The 24,177-nt window shown below is 38.8% G+C and overlaps 2 protein-coding genes across 2 annotated transcripts; one reads left to right on the top strand and one right to left on the bottom strand.

Annotated features, from left to right (window-relative positions):
- Nucleotides 1-555: 555 nt before the first annotated feature.
- Nucleotides 556-11,361, bottom strand: LOC139710933 (uncharacterized). Its single transcript, XM_071622858.1, has 5 exons — nucleotides 11,298-11,361; nucleotides 4,789-4,943; nucleotides 3,232-3,504; nucleotides 1,029-1,319; nucleotides 556-756 (listed from the first exon to the last, which is right to left on the bottom strand). Exons 1-5 carry the CDS (start codon nucleotides 11,359-11,361, stop codon nucleotides 556-558), a joined length of 984 nt encoding a protein of 327 aa, XP_071478959.1.
- A 2,173-nt stretch (nucleotides 11,362-13,534) lies between these two features.
- LOC139710931 (centrosomal protein of 19 kDa-like) lies at nucleotides 13,535-16,193 on the top strand. The gene is made up of 2 exons (XM_071622856.1): nucleotides 13,535-13,584; nucleotides 15,461-16,193. Exon 2 carries the CDS (start codon nucleotides 15,554-15,556, stop codon nucleotides 16,052-16,054), a length of 501 nt encoding a protein of 166 aa, XP_071478957.1. The 5' UTR covers nucleotides 13,535-13,584; nucleotides 15,461-15,553; the 3' UTR covers nucleotides 16,055-16,193.
- Nucleotides 16,194-24,177: the final 7,984 nt, after the last annotated feature.

The following is a 24,177-nucleotide window of genomic DNA, read 5'->3' as shown; positions in this document are numbered from 1 at the left end:
TGTTTTATTTCCAATGCTCGTCATCGTCATCCTCGTCATCCACGAGTACAAAGTTTCAACACATGACCCATGTCATGCCGATGTCATTATCATAATGAGTGTTGAACGAAGCAAAAACTGTCATAGTTTATCAAATCAAAACCCATTACGAAGAAGTGCATGTCCGCTGACGTCTTAAACTAAAAGAACTGGATGGTAGTATACATGACAATCTAACATCTTTAAAGGAAGCACCACAATGTGCGTTGCAAACGTCGTCTCCTCGTGTAATACTGCGTGAAAGCCTATTGCAACGTTGGGAGTATATTGCCATTATTGATGCGATGTACGAAGGAGAAAACACAAATCGTAGGGCTTTTGCTATGACATCATCATGTACCAATCCATACTACGATGACGTGACGTCTGAAATTGTCTTTGTTTCGTTCCGTGACATCACAATGAGACTTTGTCCATCACTCGTAAGACGGCATTCACGGCATTCACGAGCATGAACTATTCATCAGAGTCAATACCACAACGCCACGGCGGATTTCTTCGGCGAGTGGTTCTCTGCTATACTAGCTTCAGTGCAGTTAATGACAGAGCTAGGGCCATGGTTGCTAGAAGTGCACTCGGCGCTGTGGACCGACCTACCCGGTTGCACAAGTTTCCTTCGCAGCAGTACGTGCACGACCCGAACATCCGGCAGCCTGGTTCGCAATCCCTGAAGTTATGAACACACGACCTCTCGATCGACGAACCCGACACCACTTTCTATACATGGGACGAGGAAATATAATTCAGGAAGAAAAAAAAAGTGAAAGAAGATGATGTGAATATGGCAATGACAATGAAGAAGGTTAAGTAAAAAAAGAATGAGGAGAATAAGAACAATAATGGCAAATACAAAGAAGACGACGAAGAAGAAGTAGGAGAAGAAGAAGAAGAAGAAAGAAAGAAAGAAAAAGAAGAAGAAGAAGGAAAAAGAAGAAGAAGAAGAAACTTCTCTACGGAATTCAAAACAATGGTTTTAAAATTCAATGTACCTTACACATCCCCGAGCACTGGACGAGCACAACCCCCACGCCGCTGGGGTCGAAATCCGTGCCGCAAGCTCCACTATCGGCCACCTCGAAGGCGTTGGGGCTGTAGTAGCACGAGTAGCAGTCCTGCGTCAGATTGGACTGGCGCGCAATGACATCGGGCGGAGCGTCGTTGCAGTACGATCCCTCGCAGCAGAACGTGCAGTCCTCCTTGTCGTCGCAGTCGTTGCAGTCTTCCTCGCTGAGGGCGCACCCTCGCATGACTGTCGTCTGCTCCGAAATGTAGACATTCATCTGTGACGGAAAACAGAACAATCAAAACTATTAGCGATGATGGTGGTAATGATGATGAGGATGAAGATGATGATGATGATGAGGATGATGATGATGATGATGATGATGATAATGATGATGATGATGATGATGATGAACAGCATTTGGGGACATTATCTTTGGAACATTCAAAGGTGCCCGGCACCCATGTCTTCAGTTCAGAAAACTATTATTGCTTTTTGTTTTGTTTTGTTTGTTTCGTTTAATAGTGTTGCTTTTGTTTTTAGATAGATAATTATTTCCCCTTTCTTTAAAGACAACAAATTTCCCTAGATTCAAATCGTAAGCGCAAGCGCACGCGCGAGCACACGCGCGAGCACACACACACACACACACACACACGCACAAAAACCTCAAAAACTTCATCAACACGTCCGGTAAGCATGTCTCAATTATCAACACGTTTGGTTGCAAGTGTTCCAAATCCAAACACACACAAAACTAAAAGAAAACAACTAATTTTTCAAGTCCAGACTGGTAGAAAGATAGTCTCGTTGGTAGGTTGTCACAGATTTTGTTTCTTCTGATAGTAGTAAATCTATGGTCGGGTAATGACTTCTCTCATTTAGACTTGATTGTTGCCAAACACTACACACATTGTTTGCAAAGCCCCGAGTGCCTCGTCATAAACACCAAGAAGGTATAATACCTCCATGGGTATATTTTTTTTCATGGATAGGGCACACAACACAACTGCCTACGATAATCTTCAGACGTAAGGACGTAATTGACTGACGAGTAATCCATCTATACACGGAGTAACTATGTTCAGCATTATTACTGTATTATATTATTTTGTTAAGCCCCGTGTACTTCATTGATCATTATCTGTATGACATGAGGCACTAACCCATCAAACACAATGAACACAGACTTCAGTCTATTAGTTTAGTAAAGGTGAGTCACATCGGAGACAAGATGTTTACAACAAATAAACTGAGTTACACGGCACAAGTATCGAACAAGATCACAACAGTTTGAAAAACGTCACCAAGCATGGCCCCATTCATGTGCACCTCAAAATAAACGTCTTGGTCAGGTGACAATAACGTCATATCCGCAAACACCATGCAGTGACAGGAAATGACCTTTTCTCTCTTAAATACATGCATAGGGAAAGTAACTCCTGTATCACGTTGAAGACATGTATGTACTCACAACCCTATGCATAGATTCCCCTATCTCATAGACGTGAAGAAAGCCTTCTTCTAATATAATTGTATTGGTATTAATGACGGGAATTGCGCATGAGCCGTCCAAATCACGTAACCAAGAAAATCCTTTTGGTATTCACTGAATGTTTGCTACATGAATTACCGACAATGTCAAATAGTCGTAAATCTCCTAAAAAGTGCTGAATTTGTTAGATTGTGCTCAAGGCTCAAGGTCTTTTTAGTGGGTCCCTCCATTTTTTCGAATTTTGCATATTGTTTACTTCCCTCTGATCACTTGAGTTTTACGACAATGTATAATTATCGTAAGGTTATAAACTCTTTTCATCTTACATAGTTTTACGCACCGTATTTTCTGTTACCAAAAAAGTGATGTCTATATGTTTTTGTCGAAAAATGAAAATAAATTGAATTGCATTGGATTGAATCGAAGGCTCCACTAAACCGTCGACCTAGAATCAATACTTTCATTGCTTATATAGTTGCTGTGTGATTGCGTCTTTCATTTTTATTGACAGTATTAAAATTTGTGTGTTTTTTAAAAACATTATCATGAAGTGAGGAATTCAGATACTCTCTGCCGTTCAAGATTTTTGATAAACCACTGCTACATTTTGTGATCTCCTCTGGGTACATGCCCTCCATCAAATGGATGCATTGATGATGACACCACCACGACCGACAACGAGTGACCAACTGACCTCGCACCTCGTGTCACACGTCGTCCGGACGGTCTTCTCCGGCGACGGGTCGACGCAGTCGCTGTCGTAGCTGCCGCAGTCGTAGCACCACGTGCTGTCCTCGAAGGTCTCCTCGGGAGCGACGTCGTTGCAGAGATCGTCGTCGCAGCAGTGCGTGCAGGCCTCCCATCCGACCACGGGATCGATGACGCACATGTCGGGGCAGAACTCATCCTTGTAGCAGCCGCGGCTGATCTTCGTGGACTCGACAGTCCCGGAAGAGTAGTTTGAAACCTTTGTTTGGTTTTGTTTGACGAGAATAAGGTAGAGGAGAATGAGGTAGGAGGAGAGAATGGGATAGGGGTGGAATGGGTAGGGGAGAATGGGGTAGGGGTGGAATGGGGTAGGGGGAGAATGGGGTAGTGAGAAAATGGGGTAGGAGAGAATGGGGATGAAGAGAATGGGATAGGGGGGTGGAATGATAAGGAGAGAATGGGGTAGGGAGAAAATGGGTTAGGGGAGAATAGGGTAGCGGGAGAATGGGGTAGGGGAGAAAGGGGAGGGGAGGAATGGGTATACAGGAAAGAATGGGGTAGGGAGAAAATGGGCTAGGGGAGAATGGGGTAGCGGGAGAATGGGGTAGGGAGAAAATGGGGTAGGGGAGAAAGGGGTAGGAGAGGAATGGGTATACAGGAGAGAATGGGGTAAGGGAAAAATGGGTTAGGGGAGAATGGGGTAGCGGAAGAATTGGATAGGGGAGAAAGGGGTAGAGGAGGATGGGTAGGGGAGAATGGGACAGCGGGTGAATGGGGTACAGGAAGAATGGGGTAGCGGGAGAATGGGGTAAGGGAATGGGAACAGGGGGGGGGACGTGGTGGACGGCATACGAAAGGAGAGGACCAAAATGGGAGCGAAAGGAGAAGGAAAGTTATGAGGGGAAGGGAAGGATAACAAAGAACAACAGAGAGGAATTGCTAAGAACTGACCAACTGTATTTCCGAAACGACACACTCTTTCTTCCTCCTGCGATGTCATTTTCGATCAACTACTATGACTAACAACGACCTGTCAGCATTCGCCTTTTACACCAACTGTCGAGCATCTGTTTCTCACTTTAGAGCAAGTACCAGTGAAACCTTGCTTTAAGACAAGTCAAGAGTATTAGCGCAAGGACAGTTTAATGTGAAGAAAACGCTAAAATACTCATTGAAGCGTGACCACTGTATACCCCATATCTTTTTATGGTAGATAAGTTTGAAGGCAAGTTAACAGAGAGCTCTAAAAGGTGGTCATTTTGTGTTCACTATTTTCATTCATTCATTCATTTTCCATCACTAACAAAAGCATAAATATGATTTTTTTTAAATAAGTGTGCATGCATGTAACATTGTAGAGTGCTGCAAACGAAATTCATAAGTTTGTATTCAAATATTTTGAATATACAATAATGCTGGAAATGGGGAGGAATACCAAAGAAGCAATGCTTGTATAGGTTGCATCCATCAAACATAATTATACGAATTACATTACTATATATTACACATTAGAAGTGGAATCTTCGCGCGCTCATCAACTTACAAAGCAGGCGTGTTCACACTCCACGATCTCCATGCCATCAGACCATGCCGAAGAGGATGACGTCTCACCCGGGTGTAAACACGACAGGTCGGTGCTATTGCTTGGCCAAAACTCGCACTTGAAGCACTGAGTGGCAACGGACATGTGCATGACACCTGATGGAATATATCAAGAAAGAGGTGGTAGGAAATAATGGTGAAAATAATGATGATAATAGCAATAATGATAAAAGCCATAACAACAACAACAACAACAACAACAACAATAACGATGCCGATGATTATAACGATACTATGCTGCTATGATGATGACGATGATCATGATAATAATGATAATAATAATAATAATAATAATAATAACAATAATAATAATGATAATAATAAAATGATAACGATAAAAATGATGATAATTATGGTGATATGATAATAATAATAATAATGACAATAATAATAATGATAATAACAATGATAATAATAATAATCATGATAATAATGATAATGACAATGGTGAAAAATAATAGTAATAACTTTATCCTTTACAAAGAGAAAATCATAAATATCAGGACACTACCCCTACTGGATAGCGTTTCTTAGTGCTACGCCATCGAGTAGGATATGCAGCATATAGGTATGATGTAGTCAATAGCAAGATATAAAGGCATATACTAGGAGATAAGATAAAGTCAAAGGTGAGACACATGGGCGCATAATATTACTCATTTCTGGTAAATTTATGTTGCATACCAGGAAGTCAGAACATGGCGATAATTTCGCAGCGTAAAGTTTGGAAGCGAGGCTACAGCAGACTTTCTCCCATTTAAAGGGATGGTATCGTTTCGGTTGAGATGGGGCTTCCGGTTTCCAACCTTCTTATATGATGATTTTTGGAGATAATGAGAAACCGCTTATGGAATATGAAAGAGCATGATTATAATTCCAAGAGGAAGTCAAAGTTTACTTGGTGAAAATTGGGTTTGAAATGGCTAAGATATCCAAAACAAAGACATCCTAATGAAAGGCTTTTATCAGGATCGCTTTATTTTACTTTATTTTTGGATATCTCAGTGTCTGTTTTTTCAAAACTGATCTTTATCAAATGAACATTGAATTCTTCTTAGATTGTATGCTCTCTAAAATTTCATGCAGTGGTTTTTAACTATCTCGCAAAAAGCTAAAAGCTGAATTCTCAGCTCAACCAATACTATACCATCCCTTTAAAGTGTAGCAAGACGACAATACACCTTCTCCTTCCGAATTACGGGTAAGGTTGACGAACGTAACCAAGCACAAGTTTGTGACTCAGACGTTCGGACACCTGTCTCACTAAACTTAGAAGTCCCCTCGCGCGTAGTCCATGTAGTGCACCATTCGTGCATGCAGGCACATTATACACAAAGTAAAGAAGATGTACAGTAAACTTCCCTATAAGAGGAGTCTATATACTTGTCTTCACGTTGAGATCCATCAAAAGATAAAGCGTGACTGTTATACTTTGTGTGTGATCTTCTTCTTTTGGATTGAGTAGATAAGTAAAAGTCTCTGTCTCGTAGCGCGTTCATGAATGGTTTGTGCTAACGAATAAAACTGAATTTACTGTCAAATTATTATACTGACATAAATAAAATCGATGACTCGTTTATTTTTCCTTACCTTTTCGTTGTGTTTATTGATTAAAAAATAGCTACCTAATGAAAAATTAAGGTGCACCTTAACGCTGGAGGGATTTTTGTCACTTTTGTGGGGAATACCATCAGGAGTAACCCTACATTATTTTGCTTATCTGTGAAAAGGTAATACATAATTTGCTTTAAGTTTAATACAAAAATTGTATTCAAATTACAGGAATACATTTACATTTTGTTAAGCGTTATACACACATAGGCCCCATATGTATAGAGATACACGTTAGGAATATATCATAAATGTAGGCTACATAAACATGATAGATGAACTTTTATTGACGTTGATATCATATTATATTTCACACTATTATACAATTGAAATAACTTTGCGTTTAGGGACAAAAATGACATACACGCAGTCTTTTTGTTGTTGCTGTTGTTTTATTCAAAATTGTCCTTTCTTATCTTTGTATTTAAAAAGTGTTCAATGTGCTTCAGATCGAGAATAAAGTATTATTGCAGGCATGTCAAGTCCACAGTGAAATAAAGCTTCATCTTTGAAGGGCGAAATAAATTGCAACAAAGGAGAATGAAGGAATAAGAAAGAAAATATTGTAAAAACCCAAACAATTTGAAGCCTCCGATTCACAATAAGAATCGCAATCCATCCATTTATAAGAACCATGGGAATGTGAAATATTGTCTGGCTTTAGAATGGTGAGAAACTTTATAGATCAAAACAATGCGCAATATACAATTTTAGCACAATCGACAGCACATTGTATGCAGAATATGATATGCGAGTGAATGTATAATGGCTTCGACTCAAAATACCGATGTCCTTTCACAAATCACATTGTGAATGTATATGTATATAATGGACAATGACAGTGCAGACTATCATCAAGCAAAATGTGTCCTCAGAGGAAACAAGCTTATCAAAAATCATTGCTTGGCTCTTTTTGTGTCTGGATTTCTTGTGTGTGTGTGTGTGTGTGTGTGCGTGTGTTTGTTGCTGTAGTGGCTGTTGTTTTTTTATTTTGTTTTGTTTTGTTTTTGGATCCGCTGGCGCTTGAAATGACAGCGCAGCAAAATGCTATATATTGCAGCTACAAGTTGTATCATGTACTGTCGGCTGTACAACAGGGTTATGGAACATGGTTTATTGTTGAAAGTATATGCATCTCAAATTGTTTCTCACAACCCCTCATGATAATAATAATGATATTGCAAAACACTACATATTGGAAAATTTTCGCTTCATCATGATCATGTGGGAGAAAGTGCATGGGACACTGTGCCATATAGTGGATAAGACTCTCGACTTTCAATTCCGAGATGCCGATTTCGAATCCCGCCAAGTGCTTGTACGTCCTTGGACAAGATGCTTTTACCCACCTCATCCCTCTCTAGTCATACCTATAAATGGGTAATACCTGGCAACGCTAATGATAATAATGACAGAACCCTCTCGCAGGCCAGTGATAACACATCCAGGTAGCATCTGATACTACCTGGATGAGTCGGATGACCATAAATACCATCCTCATTAATATTATCTTAAGTAATATACAAGAACGAAGCTTTCTTCCTGTCACTATTTTTATTCGCAGGGGAAAGTCTGGAGAAGAATCGAAATCGATAGGGGATTGATAAACTTTGACAGAAGACAATGTCTGAGGGTCATTCTACAATCAACTCTCATTTCCTAGGAGACAATACTTTAATAATCATCTTCCAATATCTCTGTGATTATTATAATTTTCAGCAGATCAGTTTTCCCGATTGAAAGAAAAAAAGATGACGCGGAAACTTGATACCGTGACTATTACGTTACTTGCGTATATTATACAATATTAATTTATTGTTTGCAAAACTGCCAATCTGGTACGTTGGCAAAACATCAGCAATGCTTGGGTGGGCCTACTTATCTCGTAATACTCATGGAAAGCGACATTTTACGTCGATGTAGGTCAATTTGTCAATTAGTTGCAATAAAAGTGACACTTTGTTGGAAGATTTCAACACTGCCAGTTTGACTTGTGCGCACAACTGACATAGAGGTCTATTTGGGCCAATCTTTCTTTCTCGCAATAGCAGCGGGTATACATTATTCACTTTATCATTCCAAACATTATCTCAATGCTGATGGCACCCAGTATAACAGCATGATTTCGATTCTAGTTCACGAAAACTGCGTGATATTTGCATATATCTGTACATTTTTGCCATCAGAGTCACACACATAAAAAGGTAACATTCAACCCATAAAACTTTCACTGATAATGATTGACGTATGGTATATATTTGCGGAAAGATTCCAAGGATGCTGTTTTTTGAAATAGACATCTATTGTTTTAAGAAGCAAGATTAATGACGTAAGTAACGAGAATAATATATTGAGTCATTCAATGAGTTCAAAGGGGGTGTCGTGGGCAAGATCTGGTAAGGCCCTATTTTCTATTTCCTTTTTTTTTTTGATAACTCAGCATTTTCCCTCTTTAGTACACATCACGGAAGAATAGTGATTGTATTTTTGTTGTTCTAGGAAAGGAGTGTTTAACAGTTACATATTGTCAGCTTTTGTTGTTTTCTGCAAACTTTTTTTTTCTGCTGCCTTGGAACTGATTAGAAGACATAGCTGTTCAGATTAGTTCTAAAATAACTCATAATATTTCATCCGCCTTGAACGAAATCTTCTTCGTTTTCTATTTTTAATCATGGTACATTGTATCAATCAGCTAAGAAATTAGAATATAAGGCAAGCTACAATTATATGTATTAGGTCTCGCAGCGGTAGCATTGTACAAAGCTGCAACATAATTTCTTCCATAGAAGAGGAGTCAAAGACTGCCAAAATACAGAATCTATATTATATTTCATTAAATTAATTGGCTAAAATGCATGAATATTTTGCTTTGATCTAAGCGTATAGCGTGATGATTGCTTGTAGAAGTCGTGCTATTCAGCATTCAAGTGATATTGCGAGTCGATTTCTGACCGAAATTGGGTCACAACGCCATCGGGGAATGAAAACAACAACAAAAAAGAGTGCACTGGGAGTTTCTTATGCTTTTAGGTGAGCAAACCTGCCTTAGCGGCCATGTGCCATATGCGGCCACTAAAAAGAAAAGAAAAATCCCTCTATACATAAAAGAGACAAAAGCCATGCTAAAGGCCCTGTCTATAACGGTCACTTTTTCGTCTCCCTTTGGGTGGCGGCTATAGACAGGTTCGACTGTATATTGTACCCGTGTAGTATAATCTTCCGCATCCTAATACAGTATAGCAGCATGATGGGAGAATCGTTAAGTTTGTTATACCGCCGTGCTTATATGCTCCCACGTTCTAACCTTGCACTAATCAATGACAGGATAAAGACTCTCCAATTGACCCACTTACCATAGCATCTGACAGATTCGTTTATGAAATGTTACAGTGTCAAATATTACATAATATTGAGACCCTTTGGAGACATCCACAGTTTTGAAGTTTCACGTATTTATGTTATAAAATGTTTATGATCATCAATAAATAAGCTTACCGGCAGCGGCAGATACAAAGTTGCAACAACTCACTACAATCATCTAACATTAGGAACACTGTCACAGAAAATGCAAATTCACAAAACAGCCCACTTTATGATCTGACATCGAGCTTTTCTTTTGATAAAAAGTTAACAAGGATAGATATCCTTACTTACCTTTATTGCCTAATCTATTGTTTTTCATATTTCTCAAAGACTGCCTTTTGTTAAGACTATATAATCATGATAATAAGCACACGTAGCACTGATGATGATTATAATTATCAAACACGGAAAATATACGTCCCAAAAAATGTAACACAACCATATATGACCTATGAGACAATAATGTCTTGTTATAACAAGTCAAGTTAAAAAAAAATGATAGCTAAACGTGATTGAATCCACCTAACAGCGAACTCAATGGTTGTGCAGTATATACATACTGCAGAATAATATTGAGTGAAAAGAAAAATTAAAGAAACAGCAATATACCCACGTTTTCCTTCTCTTTTATGTCACTCTTTTTTTCGCCTAACCTGGCGATGAGTCATGATAGTGAGTTATCAGTTCTACCGCGATATCGATATTATCTCTATAACAGCCATGAGAAATCAAGTATGATAAATTGTTAATAAAATATTACTAGGGAAACTGCACCGATGATAGAACAATTTATTATCATTTTACAAATTAGGCCCTTGATACTTTTTAATTCACAAAATGTCGTCAACGGAAAGGGAGTTATATAGAGGCATATTATAATCACGTTGACAATTTCTTCGGATTCAAACCATGCTTGCATGACGTACACTGTAAAGATAATCAGAGTGTAATATGGCCATGTACTGCGTGCCTGTAGACAACCGAGTCTTTCTCAATTAAAAAGCTAGGTGGTGTATGGATTCAATGTAGGCCACAGCCAAATGTCAGCTGTGGGAAATGAGTTCGAAATCGTCTTGAGCTGCCCATAAGCGAGAGGAAAAGAGTGATTACTACGACAAGCTCCCATGGCCGACCGTGATAATCTACTTGCCCCTATATCACCGCGGTGTGCTTTCGTGTCTGCAAGATTGACTACCCCCGGCCACGTCCCTATGCTTATCACCTACCTTGCTGAAAAATCCACAAAGTAATTAAGCGCGAACTTCCAGTCCGCAAAAACTTCGCGCGGAAAAGGTCAATAAAATACGACAATGTAACTAATAGCAACATTAAGATACGAAGCAGCGAACATGTTTTGAAGGAACCTCTCCCTGTGTCAGGGGGAAGAGTTTCAAAATTATTTTTCTGAGTTCGTTATTTTTTTTCCCTCACTATTTCTTGATCGTGACAGCGTGCTCCTCTGGAGGGCTCACTTACCGGATAACATGATTCCTGTCCAGATTAACGCTGCTGCTGCGTACTTCCCAGATTTCGGATCCATTTTTGGACTGCGAACGGTGGTGATTCAGCCGATGGCAGGGGGCCTTGCCTCGCTACCCCCTCTCTCTCTGTCGCAGTCGGTTGTGGGACAGAAGTTCGTGCAAAGGGCGGAATACATGTCATTGACGTCACATTTGGGGCAATCCACTTACTTCCACAGCCGGAGAGCAGCCAGATCTCTGACATTTACTTGTCGCCAGCAGTTTAATTACTTGTAGTTGCGGGAAGAGTTCACGAGGGCTTCGACAACTCGAGATTTCTGGACAGTGCATCTTCAGAGGAGCGGGTCATCGTGTGCTCCGCACGTAGAAAATTATTTTCTCGATCATCCTGCGCTGAAAATCAGTGTGAGACGCGGGGTTTACATGGACTTCTTATAAAACATGCAAACCACCATCAACACTGGGTCATATGCGTCAATCAGAAACTTTATCTTGTAGGCTTGTCGCCATGCATCCGCAAGTGTTGTAAGAAGCGAAATGGCACTTTTCCTGTGTTGAGGGAAAGGGGTAACGCCGTTGGGGAGTATCCCCTTTCCGAGTCGAGTGTGTAGACTCTGCCGTCCAGGCGTTGCTTTGATAATCTTTCATTCTCACTTCATTCGAGTGTTCATGCTAGTCTGCAAATACTGCAAAAAACGACATGCCGCACCGGCCAGATAATACCCTTCTTTTGCTATTAATAGTTCAGTTTGTTGATTCCTAACGCAGGTCTTTGTGTAGCTGTCGTTTTCCGACTGAAAATAGCGATGACTTCAAGAGATTCTATTTTGACTTCAGACCGACTCGTAGAAATTTTATTACACTCATTGTTCTACCACAGTACGAACTGAATTGTCTTCAGATTATTAATACATTCATATCCACACGGTGTGTGAGTAATCCTACAATATTTCTAAATAAAGTTATTCATCGTAAAACAACTCGTGCACAAGTTTGTCTCGATCCGTTCTTTGAGTGTGTGAACATTCGTCGAAGGAAACGGGGCGAAGTGCGATCGTACTACGGCATAGGTTTCTTTGACACAATGTGCTTAGGATGCCGCTATAATGACACGTAATAATATTATTATTCTTAACCTGTCTTGTTCAAAACAGAGCGAAAATAAATGTCTGCAAAAAGTACTTTAAAAAGTGCATTTAGGAACTTTTCATAATTCGACTTGTTAAATGTGTCTGCTGTACTGAGCATTCCATGTAATTTACCTGATTTGAAAACCAAATCATGAAAATAGATTTGAAGTACTAGACCTGAAGACGTTGCGATTACGGAGTGAGAGAGATATGATGTGCAGCGTGAAAATTCGTGTGTAAATAAATTAATGTAGGCAACATACACGCATACAGTACACGCACGGACACAGATACGCCCATAATATAAACATGTGTATAATCAATCGATTGTTTAGGCATCTAACTGTATCATGAATTCATGTCCATAATATGTGTAGGGAGCCTAAGTGTCTAAATATCCATGAAACTTTGGAGTGATGAACAACTACTCGTATACAGTAACTGTTGTCCATTGATGAAAGCTATTATGTAATAAAAACACGTATTTTCCTTGCAAGTAATGTTACCTAGTTTCCCTGCAATGTTTTTGTTAATCGTATTACTAAAATAGAAACATGCAAATCATACTCGGGTTCGGGAAGGTGCATTCTATAATGTCTTTTATTATTCATATCAGAACTTTGGCAATGATTGACAGATGATAATACAATGTACTGACAGAATCTTGGTTTGGAAGGATTTTATGCGATGGTGTTATCCAAGTACTCTGAAGAAAAATTGTAGAAAACGCTGTTTTAAGATATGTGGCACGTATTTAGATAATCATTTCTTCTTCTTCTTCTGATTAAGTCTGCCTCCTTCAATAGACTGAAGATTCTTGCAGACTGAAATAAATTTGGCCATAATAAAATGATTATTCAAACGTTTAGGGTACCATGATTCAACATAATCAGTCAAGTCAACATTATGCATCTGAAGTATTTCATTCGTAACAACAGATGGCGCTCTGTCTCGCTTGACCATTTCCCATTTATTCTAAGTAATATTGACCACACAATATGCAGTAGGTTGATCACTTGGCGTACCATAGTCTGCCACTCAATTTGAATGAACAACATAATAGATGGAAACTGATCTTTTAATAGTTATACCTATAGAACAGAGCAAATTCGTCAACGAAGACCCCTACATCGTGTTTGCAAATATTTCCAGGTAGGTGGGATACCTCTTATGATATCAATGTATCGTATATGATCGGTTAAACCCTTGTAAAATGACTCGTGTGTAGGTCTTGTGCACATGCAGTGGCCTTTTTTTTTTCTTGCGTATCTCATGCCCCACATATTCAATATCGTGTCAGGAGAAAGTTTGCGCAAATAACATTGCACATGACATGAATAACAATTTAAATGAAGGAGGCATACGCTGTCTTAAAAGTCTTGATATGCCAGACAGCCTGACGCCGCTTTTTGAAAATCATACGTTGTACTTGACGTAACCTGGTCCTAACTAGAATCTAGTAAATATTAAGTTTCTATTCTATAGTCATATAGACACACAGCTGAGCTGCGTAGTGCTAGCTGCTACATGCTACGTACAGGCACAGCCCAGTCGCTCGGTGTATAGAAATTATAATAGATCTAGACCCTATTATAATTCTAAATAGCGGTACGTGCTACGCACGTACGGCGTCTGGTCGGGCTAACCTGGTCCCACAATAAATTTACTTGGCTCAATTGAGTATGCAGTGTAATGAATGAGGCCGTAGATGATAAATTGTGAATTGTGTGTGTTGTCCTCACTGTTCGTCCCCTAGCGCGCCGGCAGCCTAGGCCAAGGACGTAAAAAAGGAGTACAATCAAAATGTAGTAGTGGCATGCAATAGTCATCATGGTCATGGGCCCCACTGCACTGCACCGCCACCCACTGGCCGGCCCCACTGCACTGATCTCGACTCTAACGTTAGGAGTTGTCTAAAGAGGTCTAACATTAAACATTACAAAGATCAGTGACAGTGTCCCCACTTAAGTGATTGCAATTCTCCTGCCTGCTCTATGACTATGTACTAACATGTTACATAGAATGTCGTGTAGAATTGAAGGAACTGTGAGAAGACTAGAACTTCCAGCTGTTGTGAAGTGCAACGGGGCATCTTGAAACTTGAAAAAGTAATCCCTGTTGCAGCTTTTTGTAGGAAGCTATACAGGGATGATACACATACACGTAACCGCACCAGCGACCCCAACCCGTACCGAGTCGGGTTACAGCGCCCCGTGCCGGGGTTAACTTACACGGTGACATCAAAAGGCCAACGGACGGAGTGTATTTACAAATATGCCATATGCAAAATGTATTTCAGTTATATACAAACTCTATTAAAATTTGCTAGGTGGAAGTAAAGACCAAGCCGGTGGATTTTTGCGGCATCCTGGATCCTACTGGGGGATGTACACTTTTTTTTCACCTTCAGAGACAAGACAGCATCTTTGAATTTCAACTTGAGTTTTACATGTCAATAATGATTATAAAGATATCACAGTTCAGGGTGGAGACCATTTCTTTATCATGTGTGCAAATACTGCATGCAACTGTTGTCTGGCTTTTTACTGTGAAAAACTTGTTTAAAAAAGTGGGAAAAGGTTTGTCATCTTGGAGTTTTATGCACAGATGATTCTCACAAAGAAAGGAAAAAGAAATTTCTACCAGAAAGTAAGTACTTCAGAAGGGTGTTGTATGATTTCTTGCAAAACTTAATCTGCATTTCATTTTAAATCATGTTGTAAATCAACTTAAGAAGAGCTAAGTAGAGGTGCTGCTTCAGAGAGCTCTATTTGCAATAACATTATTATATAAAGTTTATACACTTAAGTTATCATCTGTAACTTTGCTAGATATACTTTGAAGCTGAGCCACTGTTTTAGCCAGGTCTGGTATCTGAGGGACCACATCAAGTCCAGATTGCCTTAAAATTGGTACGTATTCATTTTTGTACATATCATAATCACTGGGACCCCCCCCCCCACCCCCCCCGAATGTTTGATTGTACTGCTAAAGTTATAAAACTATCTTCTCACTTGCTTATTTTCAGATGCCAGAGTCTTCATTTTGATGACTTGGCTGCAGAAGGCTTATCTGGAGATTCTTAGATCAGTCACCCGCAACCCAAGAATTTCTATCAATAATGGCACTAATGCCAAAGAAGTGTGGGATCAGGGTTGATCCGCCAACACTGATCGTGACTTACATCGAAGAGCGGTCTGGCAAGAAGCGGCAGCGTTCGCTCCCTCTGCGCAAGTTCAACAAGCACTCCAACATCAAGAGCACCATCGAGGAGCTGAGCTCCAACCCCAAGCACCGGGAGCTCATTCAGCAGATCAGTCCACGCCAGCTGGAGAAGCTCCTCCGCGTCATCCAGGAGCGGCAGGGTGGGATGCGCCTCGACGACGCCCTCAACAAGATCGGCGCCGACATGGGCATCGACCCCGACGAGAACCTCAACAAGCTGGACGACCGGGCGCTGAAGGAAAAGAAGGCCATTATGGACGAGACGTTTGAAAAGAACAGAAGGAAGCCCGGAGACCCCGATTTCCAATACGAAGTCGAGGTCGATTTCGACAAGGATGGTCCTCCGATTGAATCTAGCGGATGGGACTCGGAGGAGGATTCTGATCCTATGTTTTAGACATTGCTCATATCGCAGGCACCAGCTGATCAGCTGAAGAAAACAAATTGCAAAAAGAGTTGATATTATTTGCATAATTTGTATTTCCATTGCAATAAGGTGCAGGTATTCTTACGCGGTGCTCAGCCACATGTGAAAAGTCGGCAGTGATGTGAATTCTGAAATAATGCCAGATCATCATTGACTTTCTTTGATTCTATCATACAGATAACAAGCTTCGCACTCTCTCTAGTATTTGAAGGCAGGTACATATTTTGAAGCCTATACTGCACAGAATGCAGCTTTTGTGTCTGATAACCAATCCTAAACCAGCTGTCATCTGTTAATTGCAAAGAAGAGAGGGAATCAGCATCTTGCTGCTTGTGGACATTCCAAGTACATGACATCCTTGTGCTATTCATATTTTCTTTTAGTACAATGTAATTAGTAATAAAAATATCATAGATGTATCAAATGGAGTGCCAAACTTGCATTACTACTCAGTCAGGGGAGAATGAAAGTTTACAAGCCACCAAGCAAGATGGCTGAAATTATTTGCAAATTATAAATATGTGTTTTAGATTATTACAACAAGGTGCATAGATCTTTAAAATTCAGTCTGTTTTTTTGACTGTTTTTACCTACCCTCTCATTGCATGAAGAAGCTGCTTATGAAATGAACTTTCAACTCACCCAAAACTGGTGCTTTTTGTTCTTGATGCTGATGCAACCACAGTTCCAATCCTTTCCCAAATACTATATGATATTGGTAAATGATTATTAGTTCTGAAGCCAAACTTTCAAAAGTTGGCATGATCACACTCAAAAACACCTTCCTTTTGATTTTTGCCATATTTTATACTGTTTTATAGTTTTTCAAAATATGAAATAGTGTCCAAAAAGGAATTTAAAAAAAAAAACTTCGTTTTTCTATTTTTGTTTATATGCTGTATATTTGTATTTTCTTTAAATGTTACCTTGCAATTGAGTTTGCCATGCATTGTAGATTATTGATTCAGGTATAATGATACAATGTATAAGTTGAGTTGAATAGAAGGATTCTAGTATGTACATGTATTAACATACACTGTATCTACATGTAGTACACATGAGTTGAGGTTTAACTTGAATTACATAGCCATACGCATGTCTGTCCAAATGAAAATGTGTCTTTGAGCACTTGTGTTAGTATCAGTATGGTCACAAGCTGAAATAGGCACAGTGTACTTAGAATCATTCCAAGGGCCCATTTTCACATATGGACAGTATAGACATCGATCATTGTATGTTAAATGGTATCATCAGGAAATTGATACCACGGTACAGAGAAACCACTTTGGTGATATGACAATGTTTATGCCAGAAGCGTATAAGGATCTGAAGTTCAATAGAGTGTTGTTGCCAAAAGATGATTTGAATACCCTGTAAGTGAATTAATGGACAAGTGAGTTTATATGACAACATGTCATTAACAGATGAAATTCCTCTTATTGGTTTGGAAATATCACTTTTGTGTGTGTGTGTCCAAAATCTATGGTGAACAGGAAATTGCACAAAGTCCTAATATTTTCTGGAATTGAACAAAAGTACACAAAATCAGCTGCAGATTATGAATGCTACATGTAAAACTATGATTAAACTAAATTCGACTTTTGCCTGTGGGTTTAGCAATAATGTGTGCAATGTCTTTATGCTTGCACAAAATATCATTTGTTAAGAAAGAGGATAGTCAGAATGCTTCTCATACAACTATTTTCTAACTTCAAGTCATTGCCAAGTGGTACACATCACCTGCTGGTTTCTCTTGACAATGACTCTGTATTGAGAGCAAAATGTTTGTAAAATGTTCTGGTGAATATCCAGAATTCTTACAGGGTTTGAGGAAATTTGATTGTGAGCACCTCTAGGTTTGACATTGGACAAACATTTTTGTTGAATGTCAATCATATTTTGTGTATTTGATACATGTATGAAATTGAACACACATGTGCATTGTTAACTTCCACCCAGTACACAGCCCCAATATTCTAAGTGTGTTTGTGTATGTTCAAGCCATGTATTGCATCTCTAAGTATACAGTAGGCCTACATGAGGAACATCACAGTATGTTAAGGACAATCATTTGCCTGCTCCGGCATTGCCTTTTTCTTTGCACCTCTAGTTCCCAATATCTATCAAAAAAAGCATCTAGTTTTGTTTTTATGTAATACTGGCTGTACTTCAAAATTCTAATTGGGTTACAGATGCAACATTTACTATAATATTTTAAAATGTTATTGATATTATTGTTGTTAGTATTATTATTATTATCATCATCATCATCATCATTTACAGCTAGAGAACCATTCTAAAATGCAGTATGTACAGTTGAACCTCTCGTATCCGGACAAGTCGGGACCGGGGCTCATCCGGATAAGGGATTTGGCCGGATACGGGGGACTCAATGCTTTAGACACGTACATATACACTTTGTACATACACATGTACTGATGTAGCCCATTGTAGTACCACATGTAGTAATGTGTATACTGCAACCTTTTCATTGTTACACTCAGTAACAGACCCCAAAATAGAGGTTCGTGTTTGCAAGAATGAAATCATTTTCTTTTATAAATTCTTGGGATGATTTACCTAAATAATTATTAAGAAATGTATCAAGTACATGTAATTCATGTGTGTTTGTGTAGGAGTTCTCAAGGAGTTGGGAATCCCCCTTTCCTCCCGTAATTATTATTTAAAAAAATCACGGCGAGATTGCATCTGTATAATAGAGAGATCCGGATAAAGGGAGGCCGGATAAGAGAGGTTCAACTGTACCTAATTTTATCACTGCTGCTAGTTCAGAGAAGTAAATAGTATGATAAACTATGGCTTGTTTTTTTATCTGATTTAAAAAGATTCATGGGATATAAAAACAGTTATTCTTTTGAGCACAGTACTGCAGATAGGCACATTTATTCATGAGGGAATAGTTCATGTTTTGTTTGCATGTAATCAATGCTTTGTACATGCTATACAATACAATACTTTTTTGAGGAAGTGAGCACTCAGTAGCCTATGATGATGTAAATGCAAATCTCCTCTGTACCAAATGTCATGTTACCAGATATACATGTATTTTGCATACTATAATTGTAAGCAAATCACTAGATATTGTTTGTTCATGAGGAGTACAACGTACATGTACTCATTTACCACCTGTGTGAATGTACCATTCCTGCTTTGAATGGTACTCGTGTGCAGGGATGTTTCCAGTGTAAGATAATTTGTACAAATGAGACATTGCCATGTATGTTGAAGAAAAGTGCAATAATGTGTAAATGTATTATAGGAGAGAATGTTATCATCTCTTGAACCTCATTGAGATATTGTACAAGTAAAGATGTGTGCCATACAAGCATCAGTGACTTTTTGTGTGAAGCGAAACACCAGGTATAAACAGTGTTCATTAGATAACTCGATCGATCTGGTCCTCTGGACTTAAATTGAAACTATTAAAGTAGCAGATCGTTTTATGTCTCATTACAGTCACTTGAGCTCTGACTGACTGATAGATGACGTTAATCCATAGCCTCCTAGAAGTGCTGAGTCCAAGGGGGATTAAACATAGCGACCAGGTCGCCAGTAGGAGAGGGTTAATTCCCCAGTTGTCAAGATTGATTGGTAACTCAATAAAAGAGAACAAAGAACTGTATGTATCAGATGATTTGATATCCAGGAATTAAAGGAGACTTCCGGCTGATTTTTGGACTTCGGTGCTTGAACATCTATAAATTGGTCATGCTGGGTATAATGGTACAGAGGTTCAGAATTCATAGTGATATGTTACAAAAAAAAAAAATGTTTTGGGGTCATCAGAGAATTGGTTTATCTGCTCTAAAACCACAATAAATTCCACAAGCTATACAGATGGCACTATCGATTTATGTCCTACATGATGTGAAATGAGAAAAATCATCTGGATTGTCCCTTTAAGCATACATTTTATTATTGCTAAGAGCATTGGTGACTTAAAATGGTTATTGTGTCTAAAAAAAGATAAAAAAATCAAAGGCCACTTAATGTAATGCTAATCCTTTTTATGCCTCCGCCACGAAGTGGTGCCGGAGGCATTATGTTTTCGGGTTGTCCGTCCGTCCGTACGTACGTCCGTACGTCTGTACGTCCGTACGTCCTTACGTCCGTACGTCCGTCCGCTTTCGTTTACGCGATAACTTGAGTAATATTGACTTGAATTTTGCCAAACTTGGTCCAAGTATAAAGTATGATGGGGCAATTAGTTGATTAGATTTTGGGTGAAATCTGCCAAAGGTCAAAGGTCAAGGTCAAATCATGAAATTGTATCCGTTTACGTGATAACTCAAGACTGGATGGAGCAAATTTCACCAAACTTTGTCGGAGGATGATGTATGATTGGACAATTACTTGATTAGTTTTTTAGTGAAATCGGACTGAGGTCAAAGGTCAAAGATCAAGGTCAAATCCTGAAATTTATCTGTTTACGTGATAACTCAAAACTGGATGAAGCAGCTTTCACCAAACTTGGTCCAAGGATGATGTATGATGGGACAATTAGTTGAGTAGATTTTAGTGACATTGGCAAGAGGTCAAAGGTCAAAAGGTCAAGGTCAAATGCTAAAAATGTTGCTATTTCCCCAATATCTATGCAATGCCCTAAGGTATTTTCTTGAAACTTGGTGTAGACATGTACTACTGCATAAAGATTCTCCAGAGAGAGTTTCATGTCATAAGGTCAAAGGTCAAAAGGTCAAAGGTTAGGTGAAAATGTTGTAATATCACTTTTCTCACAAATGGTTCAATGTATCTTCGTGGAACTTGGTACATACGCATGTACTGACTGGCAGAGATTATCTAGGGAATTGAGGGGTCATAGGTTAATAGTCTTGGGGTCAAAGGTCAAGGTCAACTCCTCAATATTTTAGTATTTCCCTCATACACTAGTATATGAAATGCTTGCATTATTAGTTTTCAAACTTAATATATACATGCAGTACCTAATGGAGATTCTCCAGGAAATTTCCAGCCAGAATGTCAAAGGTCAAAGGTTAAGGGTCAAAGGCCGGTTTCAATGCCCCCCCCCCCCCCAAAAAAAAAAAAAAAAAAAAATCTATTTTGTACTGTAATTGCACTCTTTCTTCATACCTTGGAAATTATTCAATCAATGCATAAACTTATAAAAGGGTCCGTCAGAATTCAAGTAAAAATTCTCAATTCCCCAAATATGTGTACCTGCACTCTTCGACAATTATAGCAAACCCAGTTCAAGGAAAGTGAACATTCAAGTCATTTCTGACAAACCTGTCATATCAATATTTTGCCAGTTATGTGAAACTGTCATGGATCACACATTGTGAAGACATTGTACTATATGCCTATTGGGAGAATCATGCATTATGGCGGAGGCATCAGGCGCCATAGCGACATTTCTAGTTTCACTTCTGTTGTGGGGAAAAAAAATGAAGTGACAGCACGGTCTAGTAGTGAAAAATGTAATCACCTGAACTGTCATTGACCGACATTCACACTGACTAGGTGCTGTTCATTTTAAGTAAAGTGCAAAATAATGTGTAATGTGGTATATTTGCTCTCTTTGGGATTACATTTTTTTAATGCATTTTTTTTTTTTGCTATTATGAAATATTTGGTCATGTTTGTTGTGTTTGTATTCTGATATGATATTCAAATTTGCAGTGGAACCAAATCCTTGCTTATTGTGTTGCACACACCTTATGCCATACTGGAAGCATTTAGGAGTTTACCGTTCTGAGTGTATTGTGTTCTAGAGTGGAACACATGTTACTCTTTGGTGTTTGATGCAATGATATAAAATTTTCTGTTTTGATTGTATTCAGTGTTGATCATCCAGTATTTTCTCCCCAGGCACCTTGTATAAAGAAATACTCCTTAGCCTTTCCTTTTTGTACCCGGAGCAAATAGTTCGAAGTGATATTTTTATTTCTGATGAAATATAAACGCAAAAGATGCAGTAGCTACTGGATTTTCCTGTCTCTTTCTTAGCTAACTCAAGTGGTTGGATAGTCTTCTGTTTAGGTGTAGTTATGCGCATGAGGGCTGATGACCGATGTATGCTCTGTGTGTGTGTGTGTGTGTGTGTGTTTGTGTGTGTGTGAGTGTGTTTCTGTGTGTGTGTGTGTGTGTGTGTGTGTGTGTGTGTGTGTGTGTGTGTGTGTGTGTGTGTGTGTGTGTGTGTGTGTGTGTGTGCGTGTGTGCGTGTGTGTGTATGTGTATGTGTGTTTGTGTCTGATTTGACAAATGGATAAGTGAATGACTGCTAGACGAACAGACTCCGGGAAGGGGTCTGTATACACAAGCTAACATACATGGTGTACTAGTACTCCATGCAAGATGTAATATGATGTACATAATAATCATGAACATGTAGGAAATATACAATGGAAATTTAACACAGAGTCGTTTGACTTGCATAAACAACGATATGAAAGAAAATTAATGATATGATATACAATATGCATGTCTATGCAGCAGTGATTACAATAACAATTGTAGCTAAGAAACGATTATGTAGAAGGCCGCCATTATAAGCATTGCTTGAAAAGATGGCCGGCCCGAGGAAAAGATAGGGACGTACTAGATTCGTAACAATACAAATTCTGTAGAATTTATATGTAATTAATAACAAATTTATTTAATTCAATTTAATATAGCATTTATATATAATTTATATCAAATTCTGTAGAATGTATATGTAGAAGCTCTTGCTGCAAACGCATGCATTTTATTTGGCATTTCATTTGACATTGTCATTAATCAGGGATGAAAGATTTGCAGCGAAGCATCAATAAAATGGCCCGATACAATGACAATTTTGGCAGTCACAGAGCAGTTAAGGTTCACACAACATACCACTGTACTTGATACAATCATGTAGGTAAATATGTGCAATGTCACCCTGTTGCTAAATATTTGATTACAGCACCAAAAAAAAAAGTGTACATCGTACAGTCCAGTGAAATTCTACATACTGTAAAGCAGTTTCCTGGAAGGCAATACTCGACAACAAAAGGATGTGTGTACATGTGTGTGTTGTCCATCTTAGTGCAAGTATCACAATTTAATTATTTTGACTTCACAGATTGTTGTATACCGGTAGTTCCTATAGGATGGCTGGAGAGGGCAGCATACATGTATCTGTCCTGCGATTGACAATGTTTGCATGAAAGTACATGTATAGACACAGATTCAACACATCCTTGACCAACACATGCATCACATGATAGTGTTTGTAATACAATGTAGTATGTAATAATCTAACAAGGAATCCAATGAGCACCTTGTAATGCTTGGACCAGTCATATGATTGTGATGTGTCACACATCTTTTATTGTTTGTTTTTGGTGTTTAGTTTTGTTTTGCTTTTTTTGCTTCTTGCACACACACACACAAAAAAAAAAACATAAGAAGCAACAATTTACATTAAATGTTAACATAATGTTTCCCTTCTTATTATAAACACCTGTAAGGGAGGGAGGGGAGTTACCTCAGTCAGTCAGAATTTTCAGTTAATTTAAGGAAGCAGACTTGACCAGAAGAAGAAATACTGACAGGGTGTCTCCTTTGTCTTAGATGTCATGCTAGATTATCATATACAACTGCACTTGCTACAACTGTATTACATGTATTTTCATACTTTCACAGGTAACACGGGTAATGAGCATACAGTAAGATCTCCCTCTCTCTCTCTCTCGTGAAGTATAGCCATATTTCACGGCATCTTTATCACATGGCCATGAACAAGAAATATTTTAAATTGTCTTGGGACTCAGGATACCTCATGATATTATACTGGAACCGTCCAACATTCAAATGTTGATTAATTTCTGTCGTTATCAAGAACCGTTTGAATAGTAATAACTTTCGGGTCTATTTTCACACTCTCCCTGTCTACATTGCCTTAATGTAGTCTATCAATGAACAACTCACCTCGGGGGTACACAGTATCATTCATTAAAGGCACCTGGTCCCCTTGGTTTAGTAAACTGCATATGTGGGCGCAAAACTTGTTTCCTATAGAGACCTATGTTATCGACTCCTCTTTAGCATTTACGCTGTGACCTATTTCACTGAGTCCGAAGAAGTCCAAT

This window comes from Diadema antillarum, unplaced genomic scaffold (assembly GCF_040938485.1).
Source record: "Diadema antillarum isolate AM-2024a unplaced genomic scaffold, OU_Dant_1.0 seq00001589_RagTag, whole genome shotgun sequence".
NCBI lineage: Eukaryota > Metazoa > Echinodermata > Echinoidea > Diadematoida > Diadematidae > Diadema > Diadema antillarum.
Note: the sequence above shows the minus strand (reverse complement) of the source record. Positions and strands in the feature narration are given on the sequence as shown.